A 23,043-nucleotide genomic window follows, 5' to 3' on the forward strand; every position below is an offset into this window, starting at 1 on the left:
CCACATTATACTGCATCTGCCACGCATTTGCCCACTCATACAGCTTGTCCAAATCACACTGAAGCATCTCTGCATCCTCCTCACAGTCCACCCTCCCACCCAGCTTTGTGTCATCTGCAAATTTGGAGATATTACATTTAGTTCCCTCATCTAAATCATTAATATATATTATGAATAGCTGAGGTCCCAGCACCATTGCCATTGCCGTCATCCCTTCAAGTAACTTTTCCCAATCCATCATAACCAACTCGTGTCTCATACCATCGTAGTTTCCTTTAATAAGATTCAGGACTTAGTCTCAGAATCAACTGCGTCACTCTCCATCTTGATGAAGAATTCTATCATATTATGGTCGCTCATCCCGAAGGGGCCTCGCACAATTAGATTGCCAATTATTCCTTTCTTATTACACAATACCCAGTTGAGGATGGCCTGTTCTCTAGGTGATTCTTCAACGTATTGGTCCAGAAAGCCACCTCATATACACTCCAGGAATTCCTCATCTACGGTATTGTTACTAATTTGATTTACCCAATCTATATGCAGATTAAAGTCACCCATAATTACAGATGTTCCTTTATTGCATGTGCTTCTAATTTCCTGTTTAATGCCATTCCCAAAATCACCATTACAGTTTGGGGGTCTAAATACAACCCCCACTAACGTGTTTTTCCCCTTAGTGTTTCTCAGCTCTACCCATACAGATTCCACATTGTCGGAGCTAATACCTTTCCTCACTATTGCATTAATTTCCTCTTTAACCAGCAATGTCTGTCCTTCCTAAATACTGAATACCCCTGGATGTTCAGTTCCCATCCCTGGTCATCCTGCAGCCATGTCTCCATAATCCAGTCTATATCTTACCTGTTTACATCTATTTGTATGCTTAGTTCATCCACTTTATTGCGTATGCTCCTCGCGTTAAGGCACAAAGCACTTTTTAACATTACTTGTCCCGTTCCCACTATTTTTCACTGAGGCCCTGTTTGATTCTTGCCCTTGATTTCTCTGCCCATCACTTTTCTTATTCCCCTGTCTTTTGTGTTTGTCCTGGATTCCCCATCCTCTGATTTCTTGCATAGATTCCCATCGCCCTTCCATCTTAGTTTAAACCCTCCCCAACCACTCTAGCAAATATTCCCCCGAGGACATCAGTCATAGCCCTGCCCATGTGTAACCCGCCCACTTCCCCAGAACTCCAATGTCCTAGGAATCTGAAACCCTCCCCCTCACACCATCTCTTCAGCCACGTATTCATCTGAAATATCCTATTTCTACTGACTAGCACGTGGCATTGGTAGTAATCCGGAGATCACTACCTTTGAGGTCCTACTTTTCAACTTACTTCTTAACTCCTTATATTCTGCTTTTAGGACCTCATCCCTTTCTTTACCTATGTCATTTGTAGCAATGTGTACCACGACCACTGGCTGTTCACCCTCCTCCTTCAGAATGTCCTGTAACCGCTCTGAGACATCCTTGACCCTAGCAACAGGGAGGCAATACGCCACCCTGGAGCCTCATTTGCGGCCACAGAAACGCCCATCTATTCCCCTTACAATTGAATCCTCTATAACTGTTGCATTCCCACACTTTTTACTCCTCCCCTGTGCAGCAGAGCCAACAATGGTGCAACGAATTTGGCTGTTGCTGCTTTCCCCAGAGAGGCCATTCCCATCAACAATATCCAAAGCGGTATATCTGTTTTGCAGGGGTATAGCCACAGGAGATTCCTGCACTGCCTGCCTAGTCCTCTTGCTTTGCCTGGTGGTCACCCATCCCCTTCCTGTCTGTGGACTCAGCCTGCGGTGTGACTACCTCCCTACACATGCTATCCACAATACTCTCCACCGTGCGGATGCTCCACAATGTCCCCAGCCGCCACTCGAGCTCTGAAACCTGGGCTTCCAGGAGCTGCAGCTGGAGGCACTTCCCGCACACATGCTGGCCCCGGGTACTGGAAATGTTCCTGGCTTCCTACAGAGCAGGAGGAGCCCACCACGGCTTTGAGCTCTCCTGCCATGACTTACTCCTTTAAATTAAATTAAACCTTTTTGAAGATAATTAATAATCAAATAATATTAATTACCCTAGGGCCCTTCTTCCCTGCTCCTCGTTGTTATAGAATATAGCCCTTACAAACGATGAACCACAAAATAAGATCTTAAAAACTACAAGCAATAAAAGGAGTAAATACTTACCCAGCCGTACTCATGGCACTCAAAGGATCACCTCATTCCCTCCTCACCAAAGTCCCTCAGTCACCAAAAATCAACTTAAGCACTTTACTGTAGATCAAAGCAGCAGTCCAGTGCTGACTGAAGAAATCCTCCCAGAGACAGTGTGGCTTTAGACCTTCCAGAGGAATGTCTGACATGGCCTTTGTTGCCAGAGAAATCCAAGAAAAATGTGGAGAACACCACATTCTTCACTGCATTCAGTGACCTGATGAAAGCACTTGACTCAGTAAATAGTGGGTTCTGTGGATTGTGCTCCAAAGATTTGGATGAAGAAATTTCATCACAATCCTGTGACTGCTTCATGATGATATGACTGCAACTGTCTTTAGTGGAAGACTTGAAACAGGTGCCTTCAAAATCTGGGCTGGTTTCAAGCAAGGCTGTGCGATTGCCCCCATACTATTTACAATCTACCTATCAATGGCTATTCACCACAAAGATTGCCTGCCCTCTGGTGGTGAGAGTATTACATACCACCTAGATGGAAAACTAACCTCAGTCGTGCCCATGCCAAAACTAACCACCATAGATATACATGATTTAAATGACTGCAGTGTCATTGCCCACTCACCACCAGATTTGCAAGCCAGCCATTCTCAATCTCTTCAATTCTGCATACAAGAGACTTGGTCTGTCCTTGTATACTGCCAAAACTAAACCTTTATCAACCCACACCTGGTCAGCCAAATATTCCACCTCCCATACATGTTGAAGGAGACACTCTGGAATATGTTGAGCACTTCCCATATGCCTGGTAGCCCCCTCGCTCACAGTGCCACCACTGATGAGGAAATTCAATACAGTACTAGATCAGCTGTACGGCAGTGAGCATTTGACAACTAAAACCTCTGCAAGTCAACAAAAGTCTTAGTGTCGTTATTACACTCCTGCACTGCAGTAAGACCTGGATTGTAGATCAGTGACACGTAACAGTGCTAGAGAAATTCCATCAGTAATGCCTCTGCTGTATCCTTCAGATTCAACGGGAAAACCTGCCAGAAGCCAGTTCCACAAGCATTTAGGCAAAACTCCGACACAATCAACTTTGATGGATTGGACACCGTGTCCAGAAGGTCGAAAAGCATTTCCCCCGCCAGGACCTGTTTTCTCAACTCTCAGTCTGCGTTCCACTGGAGGGCAAAGAAAACACTTCAAAGACACTCTGAAGCTCTCTTTGATGTCAATGCTGCCATGTTTCAATGACTAGGAGGAGCTTGCTACCAGTCGTTCAAAATGATGCCTACTTGTCTATCAAACTGCATCATGCTTTGAATCTAAATGCCTTGATGAGGCAGAGTGGCAGCACAGAAGGAAAGAAAAGGAAGCAAATGCAGCACTCCAGATCCCACTATCTCATGGAATGTCCTGCCCCATGTGCCCAAAGTTCTTCAGATCAGGAATCAGCCTGTTCAGTCACAAGACTACTCATGGCAGAAACCTGCAACCCTGAGTAAACGCCATCCTCAAATCAAGGGTAAAACGGACGATGATAACCTTGTCAAAGGGCTTGGTAGGTAGCTTTTTGACAGTGTCTCCAGTAATAATCAGTTGAATGGCCTTCTGTAAAAATTTAAAATGTTTCCAGGTATACTCTTGCGTACAGGAGTATACAACCTGCAAAAACATCATCATCAATACATCTTCTAATGAAAACACTGTGAATAATACAAGTGTCAGTTGGAACAAGTATTCACCAAAGGCACACAGTGATCAATAATTTAAACTTGATTTTCAGAAGACTCCTTCAATCAGTAGATCAACAGTTCACAAGATGATTAAACTGAGTTACCTTACCCTCTTCAATTGAAGTGATTTTGTGACTATTTTCCCAACCACACTCATTATAGTGCATCAATCTAACTGATGTACATTGCTTTATAGGGTAGATCGAGCGACTGCTCAAGACAGAAAAAAAGGGAAGCAGGTCAAAGCAATATGTAATTACTTGATGTATAAATACCTCCGCAAGGTCCTGTTCATTGAGACTAGTTCCAATATTTGTTTTGACTGTTTCATTCCAATCTGGGCTATTATCAGAGTCCTCTGCAGCACTCTCTTGGCTTGAACTTTGAGTACTTGTAGTCTCTGAATCAGATGAGCTGGATTCAAATGATTTCACAAATGGAATGGGAGTATTTTGGGAAGGAGCGGCTAGAGAGAAGTTTAACACAGTAACAGCTGTGTCCACTGCACTGGACATGGTTCGCTTCAACGTAAGCTTTTCTTCAAGTGGACCATTTTCAATGTGTGGCTCAACTTGTGCTGCAGCAGGTTCTGCAAAAGGAAAAAGTGGATTATAAATGGAAAAAAAAATTGCGATTTCACTAAACAATTTGTTGTAGCTTATAACGAATATATGCACAATGTAGAATCTGTGTACTTATGTTCAACTCCAAAAGCAAACCTTCAATACAAATACATCAACAGAATTTCACAAAACCCTTCAATTGTGTTAGATTGTTGTTTCAAAAATCATATGAAAGGGCTTATAATATGCGACTTTGTCTGTGCCAGGCCATGGGATGAATCAAAAACTTCAACATTTATTGCAAGATGCCAAGGAGGCCAGAAAGGCGGAGGATGAAGAGGTCCAACTGCATTTTCTTCCATTTCCTGTTAGCAATTGGCCAAACTGACAGGGCAAGAAAACCAGATGCAGGAGGCCACAGCCAGGGGTTCATTAATTGGCTATGGGAAGAGAAAATGGAACGATGGTCATAATTGGCTGGAAATAGGAAGAATCGTTGGGGCTTGGTGCAATCAAAACTTGTAGAAGGGTATGGAGCCAAAAGCCTCCTCAAGCAGCTGTGGGGAGGTCTCCTGCCTACAAGGAATGCCTCCCTTTCACTGCTGGGTTTCCCAATCCCTGGGAAATCCATTAGCAATTATAAAAGTTAACTTTGGTTTCCAACTGCACTGCAGGAGTTCAGTTTCAACACGTTAATTGAAGTGTCCTGCCTCTCCAAAGCATGACACTCAGACGTCACATATACCCATCACCATAAAAACAGCAACAGGCCTTCAGTTCTTATTATTGAGACCATAGAGATATCACAGAATTTGTCTGGCACAGGAGGCAGCCATGTGGCCCATCGTGTTTGCACTGACTCTGAGCAACTCACCTGGTTCCATTCTCTCGCCTTTTCCCCCATAACTGTGCACATTCTTCCTTTTCAGATACCAGTCCAAATCCCTTCTGAATGCTTCAACTGATTCTGCCTCCATCACACTCTCGGGCAGGACATTCCAGAACCTAACCACTTGCTGAAAAATTTTCTCCTCATATCACTATTGCTTCTTTCACTAATTCAAATCTGTGCCCTATCATTCTTGATCCTTTCACGAATGGGAACAGTTTCTCCCTTTCTACTCTGTCCAGACCCCTCATGATTTTGAATATCTCTATCAAATCTCCTCTCAGCCTTCTTTTCTCTAAGGAAAACTCTTAACTTTTACAATCTTTCTTCATAACTGAAGATCCTCATCCCAGGAACCACTCTCATGAATCTTTTCTGTATTCACTCCAATGCCTTCATATCCTTCCTAAAGTGTGGTGCCCAGAACTGGATGCAATACTCCAGCTGAGGCCGAATTAGTGACTTATACAAGTTCAACATAACCTCCTTGTTCTTGTAATTTATGCCCCCATTAATAAAACCCAGGAAACTGAATGTTTTATTAACCACTCTCTCAACCTGTCCTGCCACTTTCAATGACATATGCACATATACATCCAGATCCCTCTGCTCCTACACCCCCTTTGTAGTTGTATCCCTTATTTTAATAGTGTCGCCCCACGTTCTTTCTACTAAATTAATCACTTCAATTTCTCTGCATTGAACTTCATCTGCCAACTGTCTGCCCATTCCACCAACTTGTTATGCCCTTCTGAAGTTCTACTCTATCTTCCTCGCAGGTCACAATGCTTATGAGTTTTGTATCATCTGCAAACTTTGAAATTGTTCCCTGTACACCAAGATCTGGGTCATTAATATATTTCAGGAAAAGTAGGGGTCAGTATGGGAACTCCACTACAAGCTTACCTCCAGCTGAAAAACATCCATTAACCATTACTTGGTTTCCTGTCACTCTGCCAATTTCATATCCGTGTTGCACTGTCCCTTTTATTCCATGTGCTATAACTTTGCTCACAAGTCTTATGTGGTACTGTATCAAGCATCTTTTGAAGGTCCACGTACACCACATCAACAGCATTTCCCTTATCAACCCTTTGTTACCTCTTCAAAATATTCCAGCAAGTTAGTTAGACATGATTTTCCCTTAAGAAACTAAATGTTGGTTTTCCTTAATTAACCTAATAGTCCATGTGACTATCAACTTGGTCGCAAATTGTTTCTAAAAGATTCCCCATCACCAAATTTAAACTGACTGGCCTGTAGTTGCTGGGCTTATCCTTACACCTTTTTTTGAACTAGGGTACAATGTTTGCAATTTTCCAGTCCTCTGTCACCTGTGCCGAGTCTAAGGAAGATTGAAAAATTATAGCCAGTGCCTCCACAATTTCCACATTCACTTCTCACAGGATCCTTGGGTGCATCTCATCTGGTTCTCGTGCCTTATCAACTTTAAGTACAGATAACCTATCCAATATCTCTTCAATTTTAAACCCTTCTAGTGTCCGAATTACCTTCCCTTTTACCAGGTAGCATTTTCTTCCTTAGTAAAGACAGATGCAAAGTATTCATTTATTATCTCAGCTATACCCTCCATGTGCAAGCTCTCCTTTTGGTCCCTCATCATCTCTACTCCTTCTTTTACCACCCTTTTACCATTTATATGCCGATTCAAGACTTTGGGATTCCCTTTTATGTTAGTTGCCAGACTATTTTGATACTCACTCTTTGTTTCTCTTATTTGCTTCTTCACCTCTGTTCTGAATCTCCCATATTCAGCCCAGTTCTCAATTGTTGTTCCTACCTAACACCTGTCTTAAGCACACATTTCCTTCTTTACTTTAATTTCTATCTTTTGTCATCCAGGAGCTCTGGATTTGTTTGCCCGACCTTTCACTTTAAACGGAATATATCTTAATTGTGCTCGAATTCACTCGAAAGAAGCCCACTGGTCAGCAGCCAACCTTTGGCTCCAATTTATTTGGCCCAGATCCTTTCTCATCCCATTGAAGTTGGCTTTACTCCAGTTAATTTTTCTCACTCTGGACTGTTTTGTGTACTTTTCCATACCCACTCCTTTTCTTATACATTTACAGGATATAGGTGCCGCTGGCTAGGCCAGCATTTACTGCCCATCCCTAATTGCCCTTGTTCAGAGGGCATTCAAGTGTCAATCACACTGCTGTGGGTCTGGAGTCACATGTAGGCCAGACCAGATAAGGACGGCAGATTTCCTTCCCTAAAAGGTATTAGTGAATCAGATGGGTTTTTGTGACAATCAGCAGTGGTTTTGTGGTTATCAGACTTTTAATTCCAGAATTCAAATTTCACCATCTGCCGTGGTAGAATTCGAACCAGGGTCCCCCGAGCATTACCCTGGGTCTCTGGAATACTAGAGCAGTGACAATACCACTATGCCACCACCTCGCCTTAAATGATTCCAACAGCGGAGAGTTTTCCCCCTGATTTCCATTGACTCCAGTTTTGCTAGGGCTACTTGATGCCACACTCAGTCAAATGCTGCCTCGATGTCAAGGCCAGTCACTTGCCTCACCTCTGGAGTTCACACTTTTATCCATGTTTGAACGGAGGCTATAATGAGGTTAGGAGCTGAGTGACCCTGGCGGAATCCAAACTGAGCGTCTGTTAAAATTAACTGGAGGAAAGCCAACTTCAAATGGCGTTGAGAAAGGATCTGGGCCAAATTAATTGGAGCCAAATGTTGGCTGCTGACCAGTGGGCTTCTTTCGAGAGAATTCGAGCACAATTGAGGTATATTCTGTTGAAAGTGAAAAGTCGGGCAAACAAATCCAGAGCTCCTGGATGACAAAGAAGATAGAAATTAAGATAAAAGAAGAAAATGTGCGCTTATGACAGGTGTTAGGTAGAAACAACAATTGAGAACTGGGGTGAATATGGAAAATTTGCTAAGCAACTGCTGCTTAATAGCATTGTTGATGACCCCTTCCATCATCTTACTGATGATCGAGAGTAGACTGATGTGGCTGTAATTGGCTGGGTTGGATTTGCCCTGCTTTTTGTGTACAGGACATATCTGAGCAATTTTCCACACTGCCAGGTAGATGCTAGTGTTATAGCTGTACTGGAACAGCTTGGTTAGGGGCATGGCAAGTTCTGGAGCACAAGTCTTCATTGCTGGAATATCGACAGGGCCCATAGCCTTTGCAGTGTCCAGTGCCTTCAGCCGTTCCTTGATAGCACGTGGAGTGAATCAAAATTGACTGGACTGTCATCTGTGATGCTGGGGACCTCCGGAGGAGGATACAACGATTGCTGTCCCCTAAATGTTCTCCTACCAATGCTTAATTCTACTTGTCCCACCTCATTTCCAAGAACCAGGTCTAGCAGTGCCTCATTCCTTGCTGGACTGGAAACAAGAAAGTTCCCTGAACACATCCTAGGAACTTTTGCCCCCAATCTGTCCTTCAAACAAATATTCCAGTCTATATTGGGTAATTAAAGTCCCACATTATAACTATAATTTCGCACCTATGTAATTTCCTTGCAACTTTGTTCCTCCACATCCTTCCCACTAGTTAGTGACCTGTAGACTACACCAAGCAAATGTTCCTGGTCTCTAGCCAAATAGATTCTGTCCTTGACCCCGCTGGGTCATCTTCTTTCTCCAGCACTGCAATGCTCTCCTTAAATCAATAGCACAACAGCTCCTCCTTTTCTTCCTTTCCTATCTTTCCCAAGCACCTTGCATCCAGGAATATTTAACATCCGGTCCTGCCCCTCTTTGATCCAGGTCTCTGTAAAAGCCACATCACATTTCCACATGGGAATCTGCACCTGTAATTCATCATTCTTCTTTACCACACACTGTGCATTCACATAAATGCACAGTAACCCTGATTTAGACTCTATTGCTTTCCCTTTTTAGTCTGACCCCACCTATTAACTTAATTCATTCAAGGGATGTGCATTGCTGGTTAGGCAAACATTTATTTCGCATCCCTAATTGCCCTTGAGAAGGTGACGTTGAGCTGCTTTCTTAAACCACTATTCCCTACTCTAGGGCTATCTTTTCCAATATTCTGTGCACCTTGGTTTTGCTGATATTTTCTCCCGGTCCCTGCACCCTTGCTGAGTTAGTTTAAAACCTCCCCAAACAGCACTAGCAAAACGCCCCGCAAGGAAATCAGTTGTGGCTCTGTTCTGGTGCCACTCGTCCGGCCTGTAGGTCCCACCTCTCCAGAGCAGTTCCCAATGTCCCAAGAATCTAAAGCCCTTCCTCCTGCACCATCTTTTCAGCCACATATTCATGTGTCTTGCCTTGCTATTTCCGTACTCCCTTGCATGTGGCACTGGGAGTAATCCACAGATCGCTACTTCTGAGATCCTGCTTGCTAATTCTTTACCTAGCTCTCTAAATTCTGACTGCTGGACCACATCCCCCTTTCCACCTATATCATTGGCACTGACATGGACCACCTTCCCCCCTCAACGTGCTCTGCAGCTGCTCAGCAACGTCCTTGATCCTGCCACCAGGGAAGCAACACCATCCTGGATTCACGTCTGTAGCCACAGAAATGCCTATCTGTTCTCCTATTGAATCACCTATCATTATTGGTCTTCCAGACTTCCTTATATCCCACTGTGCACCCTAGCCACCTGTGGTGCCGTAGGCTTGGCTCTGGCTGTATTCCCCAGATGCACCCTCACTCATCAGTATTCAGAACGGAGTACTGATTGGAAAATGGGATGCACTCAGGGGACTCCTGCATTACCTGCCTGTTCTTTTGTGGCTGTCTGGACCCTCTCTCCTGCACACACAAACTCTGTGGGGTACTAGTTTGCAGAATTTTCTAATTTCAATTGGTAAAATGGTGCGTGGAGCGATAGGTCACCAGCAGTTGACCTCAGCATCCCCCTAGGCCGGGGGGGGAGAAAGGTACTCAACAAGGCATTCTGCTTCTGCCCACTATTCAATAATAACACCTGCAAAGTGTCTATGCAAGAACAAGGTCAATTTGAAGTGTCTGGCCAGCTCATCCCGCTTTCATTTTTCAGGCGAAGGACTTTCATTTGTACAAGACAGTTCTTCATCCATCTTGAGGAGGACGTCCTGCTTCAGAGCTGCTGGCCTTCTGCACCTCAGCAGTGCCAGCAGGAGCAGTGGCCACTGCTGGTGCTGCAAGGAAGCCAAGGAGGTGGTCTTCAACGACGGATTTGGACATTCAGGCCCCAGCGAAGGGTGGTGGTGGGAGCATGTTGGACAGGGCAAGGGAAGAGAGTGAATGTGAGAAGGGGCCTCAGATTGAGACCAGATTCCTGATAAAAGCACCCCCCACCAACCCCCTTAACTAGCCAGCAGTCAACTGGTTTAAACCTACCAGGCTGCAGGTTGAGCACCAGCCTTCTGTTATAATTCGTTGCTCATTCACTGAGTAAAGGAAGACCCTGGAACCACTCTTTCCTTAACACAGGAGAACACATGCATAGACTTCTAATTCCTATTGGGGAAAATGCCCTAATCTTTCCCCAATTAGTACCAGCTACAGTCAACTTCATGCATGCACTTCAGTGTGACAGGATTGCAACATTAACATCTCATGCCACCTGTTAAGTCAGAGCGGTGGTGGGATGAGGCCCTTAACTGCCCACTTAAGGGACTCAATTGGGCCACAGGCAGGCAATCCACCAGATGCTACCCTTACTGTTCATAAAATCGCAGTGAGGCTGGGCCAGCTGCCAATAGCATGGTGCCTTTATTTATGGCTCCACCTACCTACTTTCCCAGCTGCGGGTGGCCCATAAAATTCAGCCCCATTTCTCCTACGAAACAACTGCAGGTAACTTGCTCAGTTCGCACTTTAGCAAGATATCAACCAGGCTGCAACTATACCACAGTACAAGGCACAGCATTCAGGAGAGCAAACAAGAAAAAAATTATGATTGTCGATTACAGTAACTGGAATAGTATTTACCAAATCCTACCTGGAACAATCAGATCAGCACTGTCAATTCCCACTTGACCGCATCCCTTCTCATCCTCTTTCAGTTCCCCTTTGGAATCTTCAGGCTCATTTAGTGGAACAGGATTACTCTCTTCATTTTCTTTCAAGACGTCAGTATGGTCACTCACTTCCTGCGGCAGCTCGAGACAAACCTTGTGTCTCTTTGTTCCTATTCGATGCTTTATTGGGCTGGATAATGAAAAACAACGATCATTAGCAAATTGTAGTAAAAGCACAATCGAAATGTCTGTTGTCTACAAACACAAAAATCCATTCCTCACTAAACAATAAAGATAATTTTTTGTTGCATTCCACCAATTTTCTCCTCTACTTTCCACAGCTGGTTTCAATTTCTGGAGTATGGTGGCCTATCCTTGTGTGTTAACAGGCCCTTCCACTGTACAGCATTACACTAGAGGCTTTCTGGTCTGTATGGTTCAGTGCTGTACAGATCAGTAACTTCATCAACCAGGGAGCCTAAAAGCCAAAAATTCTGATTTTATAATTTATAAATTTATAAGCCAAATCTAAAATCTCCTCATCTGCACGAATACACCCAATGGAATGGAGATTTTCCCCATGATAGTTCACTAAAATCAGGAAAATAAGTATTGACTTGTTGAAACAATAGGTACACTTAATAATGTTTTTAAAAAAATTGAATCAGTGAATTTCTATTAATGCTCATAAGATAATTTATGAGCTAATGCACTTGTAAGTGGAATTGTAGATAATTTAGTCATGCATTACTATAGAATATCCAATTGTTAGAAGGTTGTTCTCAAGGTACTATGTTAACATGTCGATTACTAAAAGTTAAAAAACACCTTGCTAAGAAAGAGTATTAAAGACAGTGCTGAACAGAGCAGTCAAACTGTAGATAACAAGAACTGCTTGCCAAAGTCTTTGATTAGTCAATTAAGCTACTTCCTTACACTGTTAATGATGTAGGAATAAATTGTTAGAAAAATAATTCCTGAAATTACAATATGAAAACAAAAATTATGGAGCTATCCTACTGCATTAGAGCTTCACAATTAAAAAATCAATTCCATCATGCGAAAAGATGAGAATAGAGATTTGAACTCAAGCGCCACAGGCAAAGTCACAAACTATCAGCTACTGTTACTTGAAAAGACACCCCTTGCATCTATGCCAAGAAAGTCTTATCTAACATTTTTCACTTCATGAACGAACATAATGAAAATACATTGGAACAGTCATTAACAAAGTGGCATTTCTCTACATAATACTGGATTTAACCAGGTTAGCATTTAAGAGGTGCAAGCACTGGAAATAATTCTACCTTCTTCTTTCATCGCTGTCTTCCTGCTGAGTGGATACTTCTTTCTCAACTTTGTCATCTAATTCCATTTCAGCTGCATCAGCATCCTGGTCCTTCAAACTCTTTGCAGTTACAGAGTTTAATTCTTCACCAAGAAATTCAACTGCTTCTGGAGTGGCTCGTGTGTGATCAATGAAAATGGTATCTTTTCCTACTTTCCACAACTTGTAACGTTCAGGCTGAAACTTGCGCACAAAAACATCCATCGAAATTTTTACCATATCTTTCCGGCATGAGCACTGGATAGAAAAAGTTATAATTACCATAATGCAGTGAAAATTGGCAAGTCCATAAATATTGGTCTTCTATTCATGATGCAGCAATACACAGGAAATAGGAACGAAGGCAAGTACAATACAATGGAAAAATGCAACTTCTGACGAATAGACAGATAGATAAATAAATGGGAGGTTCCACTGTGGTTAGTTCTATACCAAAACTGACAATACTGTTTTTTTCTGGTCAAATGCAACATGAAAATCTCTGAACTGTCCACAAATCAATAGGCAGTACTTCAATCATTTAGAAATCTGAGTTCAAAAATACAGATCCAAATTAGCTGATGATACTTGAAATCCTTCCTTTCTCTGAAAAATGTGTCTACTTTAATCAAATTTCCTCCCAAGAAGTGGGTACATCACTAACTTTCAAGAGTTTTATATTGTAAGGTCACTTTTGGAAATTAAATGCAGCAACAGCACTACTAAGTGAAAAAACAATTTTCAATCAACTTGTTCCGCCGTACAAAATCAACTTCTGATCAATACCGCTCCATCTGAATCTATAGTCCGGATACTGTAATCAATCCCCCTGCCCCCTTGCTCTTATTTTCTTCGATACTTCGTTATCTTGACCATAAACAGTACACTTTTTAGATTGGTTTAGAACATTACCTCCTGTTATACCTTGGCAAAGGATTTTTTTTAAACTTATGTGCACATGTTTTTCACAAAGGTCAGACGTTGTTACATATACAAAATAGTGTTTTTTTTAAGAAAAGCTAATAATTGAACCTGAAGCCTTGAAAATTTACAAGCAGTTACAACTAACTACTCTGACCTTAGCAGTTTATATTTGGTTGCATTATCAAGATTTTGATAGTTACAGCCTTAAAAAACAGGCCAAGTTAGCAGCTAAACATAGCAACTGTGCTTCAAATTACAAGCTATCCATGAATAATGATGCTGGAAATCTGTTATGGTGAAATTAAATTGCGAGAGATTTCTCTTCCAATTCACATTGTAAGTGAGACACTGCTCCTCTATGAAAAATGTTTTACCCAACTGATAAGCGACTATTTTCAAACTGCTACAGATTTTAAATGTAGAAGACTATGCATATTAATAGTAATTCTAAACCAGTCAATCATATGAAATATTAATTTGTGCCAATAGTTAACCCAAGGCAATGAGCATTATAAAACTCGTGTCACCTCCAGAGATCAATGATAAAATACTATCAAAAGAGCAATACATACCAGAACAGCATGCTTTCCATACTCTATCCATCGAAGTGTGGCAAAGTTTGTTGATTCAGCACAGTTAAAGCCATGGTTAAAGCCAGCATGATAACCATAGGGGAATGTGATCATAAACTCTCCTGCCTCCTGAGTTACCTAGGAATTAATGAAAAGGAATGGTCAAAAGGTGAAGGTCTCCTTAGAATGAATGCTTTACTGATGCAAACATGAAGACAAATTCCAGCAAAAATGAAATTAAAATATTAAGTAATCAACTAGATAGGGACAGATAAACCTGAGGATTAACTGCTGAGGAAAATCTTAATCCACTCTTCTCTCTATTATTGAAGTATAATTTTAATGTCTTAATGTTGAAAAGAAGTGCACCTAATTTCTGGTAATACAGTAACCAGTATAAGCAGACTATAGAAAAAATTAGCACTGTTGATCAAAGGCATCTTAGAAATACTGCTAAATTGAATGGTCACTTGAGTAGTCTGGCTGATGTGTTTTGCAAATTGGCCTGATAAAACAGACACTCTTGCTCTCAAAACATAAAGAAAAGCAGTACCTTACACAAGTTCTTTCCTAGCTTGAAACAGGCAATAACATCTCAGCAGCATAAATTAGCTACTGCCAAAATGTTGGGTTAATTTTGCAGCTACCATCCTCAGGCCAATAAAGGGCAACTGTAGCTGAAGTCAATATAGGCAGAGAGACCAAGTATTCTGATATATTTTACTTCCAGACAGAAATCCACTAACACTTCACTGCTCTATTAATGACACAGGCACATAAAACATAAGTAACCAATAAACACTTCAAGCAAAAAAACTGCTCTAAAGAATTAAAAGGAGAAAACTGTCTTAATAATTCCATATGGAGATTAGAAGAAAAATATTTTAAAATAGTATCTAGATAACAGAGCACTGAGTTTATATAATAAACACTTCTTCCCTATTATTAACCTCTTGTTCAAATACAGACCACCAAATTATTTCAGAACAATTATCTCCTTATTCAAATAATACAGACATTGATGTTGGCTGAGAAAATAGTTTTCAGATGAAGATTTCTGGAACAAAAAGTTATTTTATAATCAACTTTCACAATCCAACAACTGGAACATATCTAGGAAAAATCTTTCATAATGTTATCAAACCTTGACTGTTTTGACAGCCAGATGACAGCCTTGCAACTCAGTTGTACAGAATCACATGATTTACTTTGAAGCTTTTGCTGCACCTGATGCAGCTACATCCGTTCTATACATTCAATGTTGAATGCCTTAAGAAATCAATAAAAATGCAGATTTATTGCATAATAGGTTTTGACTATCATATTCAGTACTGGTTCTAAGCTTACTTAACTAGTTGATTTTGATCAACAAGCTCCAACAGCAAATTGGTTGAAATGAAGTCTGCCATGAAATAGAGTGCAACAGTTGCACAGACGAGACCCCTCCCCTGCCATATCAATGAAAATAAATCTACCACCCAAGAATTATTTAGACTAGAATTGTACAACATTCCAACAGCATCATGTACTTACCCTATCAAATGGGATTCCATATTTCTTGAGAATAGAAGGGGATATTAAGGTCATTTTATGCCGCAGAAAAGCTTCACAGCTTTGAGCGCTTCCTGGGAAAAAGCCTATTTTTAAAAAAAAATCAGTAAGACTGAGACTATTCATCTCACAAGCCATTTACAAAACAAGACAAAAATCAAGGGCATGGAAAGGCTATTTATCTCATTGAATTATCACTCCAATTTTTCTCAGTCTAACATCCAATTGCACCTTGAACTCCCCATCACTCAATTCTAATAGTTCATCTGCTAAATCATTCTAACAATTAAAATCCTTTAAATAAACATTTTCTGACAACAGTTTCAAAATTGCTTTTCACTAATTTTAAACTATATTACTCCTATAGACAGTGAGAGGGAAAATTGTCATGCAAGAAAGAATGCTCTTATGATAATTGTTCTCTATTTATGCAAGGAAATAATTGCATTTAAACACTACTATTTATCAGATATTGTACCATTGCACCTGGCCACATTTAAAACAGAAAACTGCTTAATACATTTGTTCAGGCAGTTAAAGTCCAATACACAGATGAAAAAGAGAGGCTATGAAAGGAATCCAAGCTCCAGCATGAAGGAAAATGCACAGCCTTAGATCTTTGAGAGGCTCAGATCTCCAAATATTGATGCTTATAATAGCACACAAAACAAATTTCATATACAAGTGTGAATATGTTATTATGTAGTATATAATTTGATATTGTAAAATGTTGGATATTTGAAGTTGCTGAGGGAAAAAAAATGAACTAAAGGTTAACTCATTTTTGATTTCTATTCTTTGGTGGCATGTTACTTGGTGAATGATACAGCATCTGTGGGTTCAGTTGAGATACTGTCACATGGATTGTTTTCAAATAATGAAGCAGTAGATTTGATGAGTTTTCTTTTTTAAAAAAACTACTTGTTCATGGTATGGGAGATATTGACAAATGTTGCATTTATTACATATCCTACTTAACATGACGTGGAGGTGATGTTGCTAGGTTTTCTTCAAGAGTTGTTCCTGTCCTTGTGGGGGTAATGTCCCCACAACGGTGTTAGGTGACAAAAATGTGATTCAGGGAGTGTGAAGTCATAACCTGAAACTGATCTCCAGTAATATTGCTCAATGATATATTAAAAAAGTTGCTTTTTGTAGATGGTACACACTGCTGCTACAGTGCGTTGGTGGTGGAGGGTGTAATTTTGTGGATGTGGTGCCAATCAAGCAGGCTACTCTGTCCTGGACGGTGTCAAGCTTCTTGAGTGTTGTGGGAGCTGCACTCATCCAGTCAGGTGGAAGGTATTCCATCGCACTTCTGACTTGTGCCTTGTAGATGGTGGACAGACTTTGGGGAATTAGGAGGTGGGTTACTCATAGCACAATTTCAAACCTCTGATCTGCTCTTGTGGCCACAGTATTTATATGGCTAGTCAAGTTCATCTTCGGGTCAATGGTAACCCCCAGGAAGTTGATAGTGGGGGATTCAGTGATGGCAATGCCATCAAACATCAAGGGCGGATGGTTGGATTCTCTCTTGTTGGAGATAGTCAATGCCTGAAACTTGTGTGGCACGAATGTTACTTGCCACTTGTCAGCCCAAGCCTGGATAACGTCCAGGTCTTGCTGCGTTTAGACATGGACTTCTTCAGTATGAGTTGTCGCGAATGGTGCTGAACATTGCACAATCAGCGAACATCTCCATTTCTGACCTTGTGACGGAAGGAAGGTCATTGATGAAGCAGCTAAAAATGGTTGGGCCGATGACACTACCCTGAGCAACACCTGCGGTGATGCCCCGGAGCTGAGATGACTGACCTTGAACAACCACAACCATCTTCTTTTGTGCTAGGTATGACTCCAAACAGTGGAGAGTTTTCCCCGATTCCCATTGACTCCGGATTTGCTAGGGCTCCTTGATGCCACACTCGGTCAAATGCTGCCTCGAGGTCAAGGGCAGTTACTCTCACCTCTCTTTTGTCCATGTTTGAACCAAGGCTGCAATGAGGTCAGGAGCTGAATGGCCCTGGCAGAGCCCAAACTGGGCAGAGGTGAGCAGGTTATCTTGATAGCGACGTTGATGACCCCTTCCATTACTTTACTGATGATCGAGAGCCAATTGATGGGGCGGCAATTGGTTGGGTTGGATTTGTCCTGCTTTCTGTGTACAGGGCATACCTGGGCAATTTTCCACATAGCCGGGTAGATGCCAGTGTTGTAGCTGTATTGGAACAGCTTGGCTAGGGGCGCGGCAAGTTTTGGAGCACAAGCCTTCAGTACTGTTGCTGGAATATTGTCAGGGCCCACAGCCTTTGCAATGTCCAGTGCCTTCAGCCGGTTCTTGATATCATGTGGAGTGAATAGAAGTGGCTGAAGACCGACATCTGTGATGCTGGGGACCTCCAGAGGAGGCAGAGATTGTAACAAACGCTTCAGCTTTACCATTTGCACTGATGTGCTGGGCTCTTCCATATTGAGGATAGGAATATTTGTGGAGCCTCCTCCTTTAGTGAATAGTTTAATTGTCCACCACCATTCACGACTGGATGTGGCAGGACTGCAGAGCTTAGATCTGATCGATTGGTTTTGGGATCACTTAGCCCTGTCTATCACTTGCTACTTATGCTGTTTGGCATGCAAGTAGTCCTGTGTTATAGCTTCACCAGGTTGACACCTCATTTTTAGGTAAGCTTGGTGCTACTCCTGGCATGTCCTCCTGCACACTTCATTGAACCAAGGTTGATCTCCTGGCTTGATGGTAATGGTAGAGTGGGGTGGTATGCTGGACCATGAGGTTACAGATTGTGTTTGAGTGCTGCTGATGGCCCACAGCGCCTCATGGGTGTCCAGTCTTGAGCTGCTAGATCTGTTTTAAATCTATCCTATTTAGCACGGTGGTAGTGCCACACAGCACGATGGAGGCTATCTCAATGTGAAGGCAGGACTTCATCTCCACAATGGTGGTCACTCCTACTGTTACTGTCATGGACAGATGCATCTGCGGCAGGCAGGCTGTGAGGATAAGATCAAGTGTGTTCTTCCCTCGTTGGCTCCCTCACTACCTGTCGCAGACCCAGTCTAGCAGCTATGTCATTTAGGACTCAGCCAGCTCGGTCAGCAGTGGTGCTACCAAGCCACTCTTGTTGATGGACATTGAAGTCCCCCACCCAAAGTACATTCTGCACCCTTGCCACCCTCAGTTTTTCCTCCAAGCGGTGTTCAAGATGGAGGAGCACCGATTCATCAGCTGAGGGAGCGTGGTACGTTATTATGAGCAGGAGGTTTCCTTGCCCATGTTTGACCTGATACCATGAGACTTCATGGGGTCCAGAGTCGATGTTGAGGACTCCCAGGGCAACTCCCTCCCGACTGTATACCACTGTGCCACCACCTCTGCTGGACTTGTCTTGCCAGTAGGACAGGATATACCCAGGGATGGCGATGGTGGTGTCTGGGGCATTATCTGTAAGGTATGATTCTGTGAGGATGACTACGTCAGGCTGTTGCTTGACTAGTCAGTGAGACAGCTCTCCCAATTTTGGCATTAGCCCCCAGCTATTAGTGATGCTGAAAGAGAGTGCTTGAATTATAAACATCTGTCAATGTTTACCTCATGTACATTTATACAATGTGGCTAAAAGCACCTACAATATACTCAAGTTGAAAGTAACTTGTGTCTTTCCAGTCTCCTCTCCTCCAAAAGAAATGAGTAAATAAGATACTCAGACCCCTTTATGTCGAGAGCATGAATTAGTGGGTGAAGCCAGACTGTATGTGGAGTGGGCAGATATACATCAGACTCTAGGCCAGTAGAAAGCACCAATTCATACTGGAACCATTCCAGAACATGTCCCTACAACCTTTGTCAGGCATACTCATCCAGAAATCTGAAAATACTTTGTTTGGCTGGATCCAAAAAATATTATACCTTAAAGAAGCGCAGGAGTAAAGAAAGGGTATATAGTATTTTTTTTAAATTAACTCAACATATAAACTGGTGGTGTTGGACCAAAAATTTTTATTTCACTGCACAGAACCTGCCTTTCTCAGGAGATCACCAACTGGACAGATTCAGAAGTGACTACATTAGAGGAAAAATGGCAGGGTTGTGGGCGGTGGGTAGAGAGGATGCAGGCAGTTCAGGCGTTGTAAATGATGAGAAAGACAACTTAAATGTAGAGCCAAAAGTCATGCAACTCAATTGGATCTCAGAATTGTTTATGTCACAACTGCTATCATTTCCAACAGAAATGCTTGAGGGCACACCATGGTGATTTAACAAAGTGACCAACAAGGAATGAAATGTAATCTTGCCTGTGTTCATAACGGTAAGAAACTTGATAGTTCCTTAGATAGACATCAAAGGAAACCTGTGTAATATTTCTACTCTGTAGCAAACTCCCCACCAATTATAAAAATGAGGACGTATATTCAACAGAAAATTCTCTCCTGAACTTATCCCACCAAGCTATTTCAAGGAAGAAATTCATACAAAGACCAAACAGATTGCAATACAAATTTTTACCTTTAGCCAGGCGTTCCAGTCGCTTTCCATGCTCTGGAGGAACAGTGTACCTGCAAGAATATAGATACATATATATTACTCAGTAGGTTATGTTGCAAATTCCTTATTTGGGCATCACCACTCAGGCATCTGCAGCAACACAATTCTACCACTGACAGAACACCTCAAGGAAATTTTCTGTCCTGACTTTCGATGGAACAAGCCGGGTGCAAGTTGTTTAATATAGCTCACCATCAAATTATGCTGTCTTATTTCAGGCAGAGAGGCAATACAAGAAGTCCAGAAATAAATAATAAAAATGCAGTTTAAATTAGTCAACCAGATATATTTTCTTTGAATAAGTGATCTGTTTTCATTATTTGTGTAAAATCATAGAACGGTTGCCGAAAGTAGGCAATTCAGCCCGTCATGTCCATGCCAGCTCTCTGCAAGAGCACTTTAGCTAGTCCCACTCCCCCAACCTTTCCTGTAGCTCTGCAAATTCTCTCTTCAGGTGCTTATCCAATTCCCTTTTGAAAGTCACAACAGAACCTGTCCCTAGTACACTTCAGGCAGTGCATTCTGGGTCCTAGATCCTAACCACTTGCTGCATTACTAACGTTTTTCCTCATGTTGCTTCCAGTTCTTTTGTAAATCACCTTAAATCTGTGCCCTCTGGTTCTCGACCCTTCTGCCAATGAGAATAGTTTCTCTATCTCATCTGTCCAGACATTTCATGATTTTGAATAGCTCTGTCAAATCTCCGCTCATGAAAATAAGTTAGCACAACACATGATGTCAGTGCAAAATGTTTCCACATCAAGTATCCCATGTCAATATCAAATACTCGCAGGCAAGTAATAGCACAACCAATACCAAGTGAAAATCCCATCAATTTGCTTTAATCCTCTACTATCTTGATGTACTATCCTCTACATGGGGCAAAACAAACACACAACTGGTGAATGCTTTGCCAAAAATCTCTGTTCTGTTCACAAAGGTGACCCTGAGCTCCTTGAATTTTACTTATTTCCACTCTGACCACTCCATCTTTGATCTTTGTGAACTTCTGAAACTAGGCTCAACACAAACTTCAGGAACAGTGAGGTAAGCTACCCATGGTCTAGACAGGATGTGGATCTTTGCAGACAGGCCGATGATCACCAAATTTCCTGACAGACGATTTTCGAACTGAGATGGAGCCCATGTTAGTAGTATGCACAGACTTCACATTGACTGTATATCTAAATTAGATCCTTCACACAACTTCAACAGTCAGGAAACAGATGCTGACTATGCTGCTCACCCAGATGAAATGGGGCCTGTCCTGCTCAAGCAGATCTCTTAAAATTGTAGGTAGATGTTGAAACATCTGCAAAAATGCTTGCCCATCACCTCATTTTCCAGTAATTCTTGCTACGTTTTCCTAGTGTATATTTTTGCTGTAAATGTGATTTATACATTTTGCTGTTTTTAAAAAATGTTTCTCTTCAATAACCTTGGTTGCGTGGACACATGAATGGAACTGTGCAAGTGGATTTAAGGACATTCCTTGCCCATTTCCAAAGAAGCTGGATGAAGGTCAATCCAGGATAAGCCGAATGCAAAGTAGTCTATCCAAGTTTCAAGACCCAGGGCCCTCCACATGTAGCTTGACATGTCACAGGAGACATGGCTTTACCACTTAATTTCACAAGGCAGACTGCAAACAACATCTAGATCAGGTGCTGGTTTTCCAGTAGAAATGGTCCCAATGTCCTGAGCAACATTTATCACATAACCAACAATACCAAAAGTATGTTAACTGGTTATTTAGCTCATTGCCGTGCATCTATCAACTGTTGCATTTTACATAACAGCAGTTACAGTTGCTAAATGACCATGAAACACTTTGGGACAATATGATTAGAAAGGCACTAAAAAAATACAAGTTTCTGTTTCTTTTCATATAGCTGCAAGTCTTAACAGTACTCAGTCTAATCACAATCTATTCTACATATGTACGAACACTAATCAGTGAGAAACACAAGTCAAGCAGTTACTGAATATCCAAGTCAATTCTTTCTCCCCTTTCCCAAAATAGATCAGCTAACTTCTACTTTCAGCTCCATATTTAGATTTGACCTGGAGCACCACAACAACATAGGAGTTACTTGGCAATAAAAATATCAAGGTCCTTCTAGTTTGCCTTCTGCCATCCTGGTTGTTGCATATTACAATTTCACTATAACACAATTTAAATCCAAGATATAGTGTTCAGAAACAAAAATGAAGAGTGCAAGATAAATCTGAGCCCATTACCAGGACTTGGGTTCACCAAAGTGCAGGTAGTTAATGCTGTAGAGATCCATGTCCTCAGTGTGCCAAGCAAATGTGGTTTTCCACATTCCAAAATAGAGGTATGGTGTATTGACACCTTCAATTGTGATACCACTCTCTTTTTCTACCACATCCAGGATAGTGTTCAAGTGCCCAATGTTCCATTCAGACACACCCTAAACAAACAGAAAATTGCATCTGTAAGCAAAATATTTTGTTTAAAAAATACAACATTTGGCAAATGTGCAAAATTTAAACTTAATTACTAAGAAATTAACTAAAGGTACACACTATTGTTATATCTTGTGGAAATGATAATGCCCAGAGACAATTCAACCTTTCCTTCTAATATGAAAAGGAAATTATTACAAGCCATTCATTTCCCCTACTCCCAGCAGCCACTAAGTGTCCTGGAAAATTAGCTTCACTGTGAAAGAAAAATGAATTACCGTTAAACAGTAACCTTTCATCAAACGACCAAGTCACAAG

General features: G+C 41.6%; 1 protein-coding gene across 3 annotated transcripts in view; it reads right to left on the reverse strand.

Moving 5' to 3' along the window:
* Positions 1-23,043, reverse strand: part of LOC121289047 (lysine-specific demethylase 4A-like) — an 85,658-nt gene that overhangs the window by 37,491 nt on the left and 25,124 nt on the right. For all 3 annotated transcript variants that reach the window (XM_041207980.1, XM_041207981.1, XM_041207979.1), the window contains exons 5-11: positions 22,537-22,730; positions 20,257-20,306; positions 15,714-15,817; positions 14,181-14,318; positions 12,665-12,942; positions 11,339-11,547; positions 4,201-4,514 (exon numbers count right to left, since the gene is read on the reverse strand). In XM_041207980.1, the coding sequence (XP_041063914.1) occupies positions 4,201-4,514; positions 11,339-11,547; positions 12,665-12,942; positions 14,181-14,318; positions 15,714-15,817; positions 20,257-20,306; positions 22,537-22,730 (1,287 nt within the window). The remainder of the gene's footprint in view (positions 1-4,200; positions 4,515-11,338; positions 11,548-12,664; positions 12,943-14,180; positions 14,319-15,713; positions 15,818-20,256; positions 20,307-22,536; positions 22,731-23,043) is intronic.

This window comes from Carcharodon carcharias, chromosome 16 (genome assembly GCF_017639515.1).
Source record: "Carcharodon carcharias isolate sCarCar2 chromosome 16, sCarCar2.pri, whole genome shotgun sequence".
In the NCBI taxonomy this organism is placed as follows: Eukaryota; Metazoa; Chordata; class Chondrichthyes; order Lamniformes; family Lamnidae; genus Carcharodon; species Carcharodon carcharias.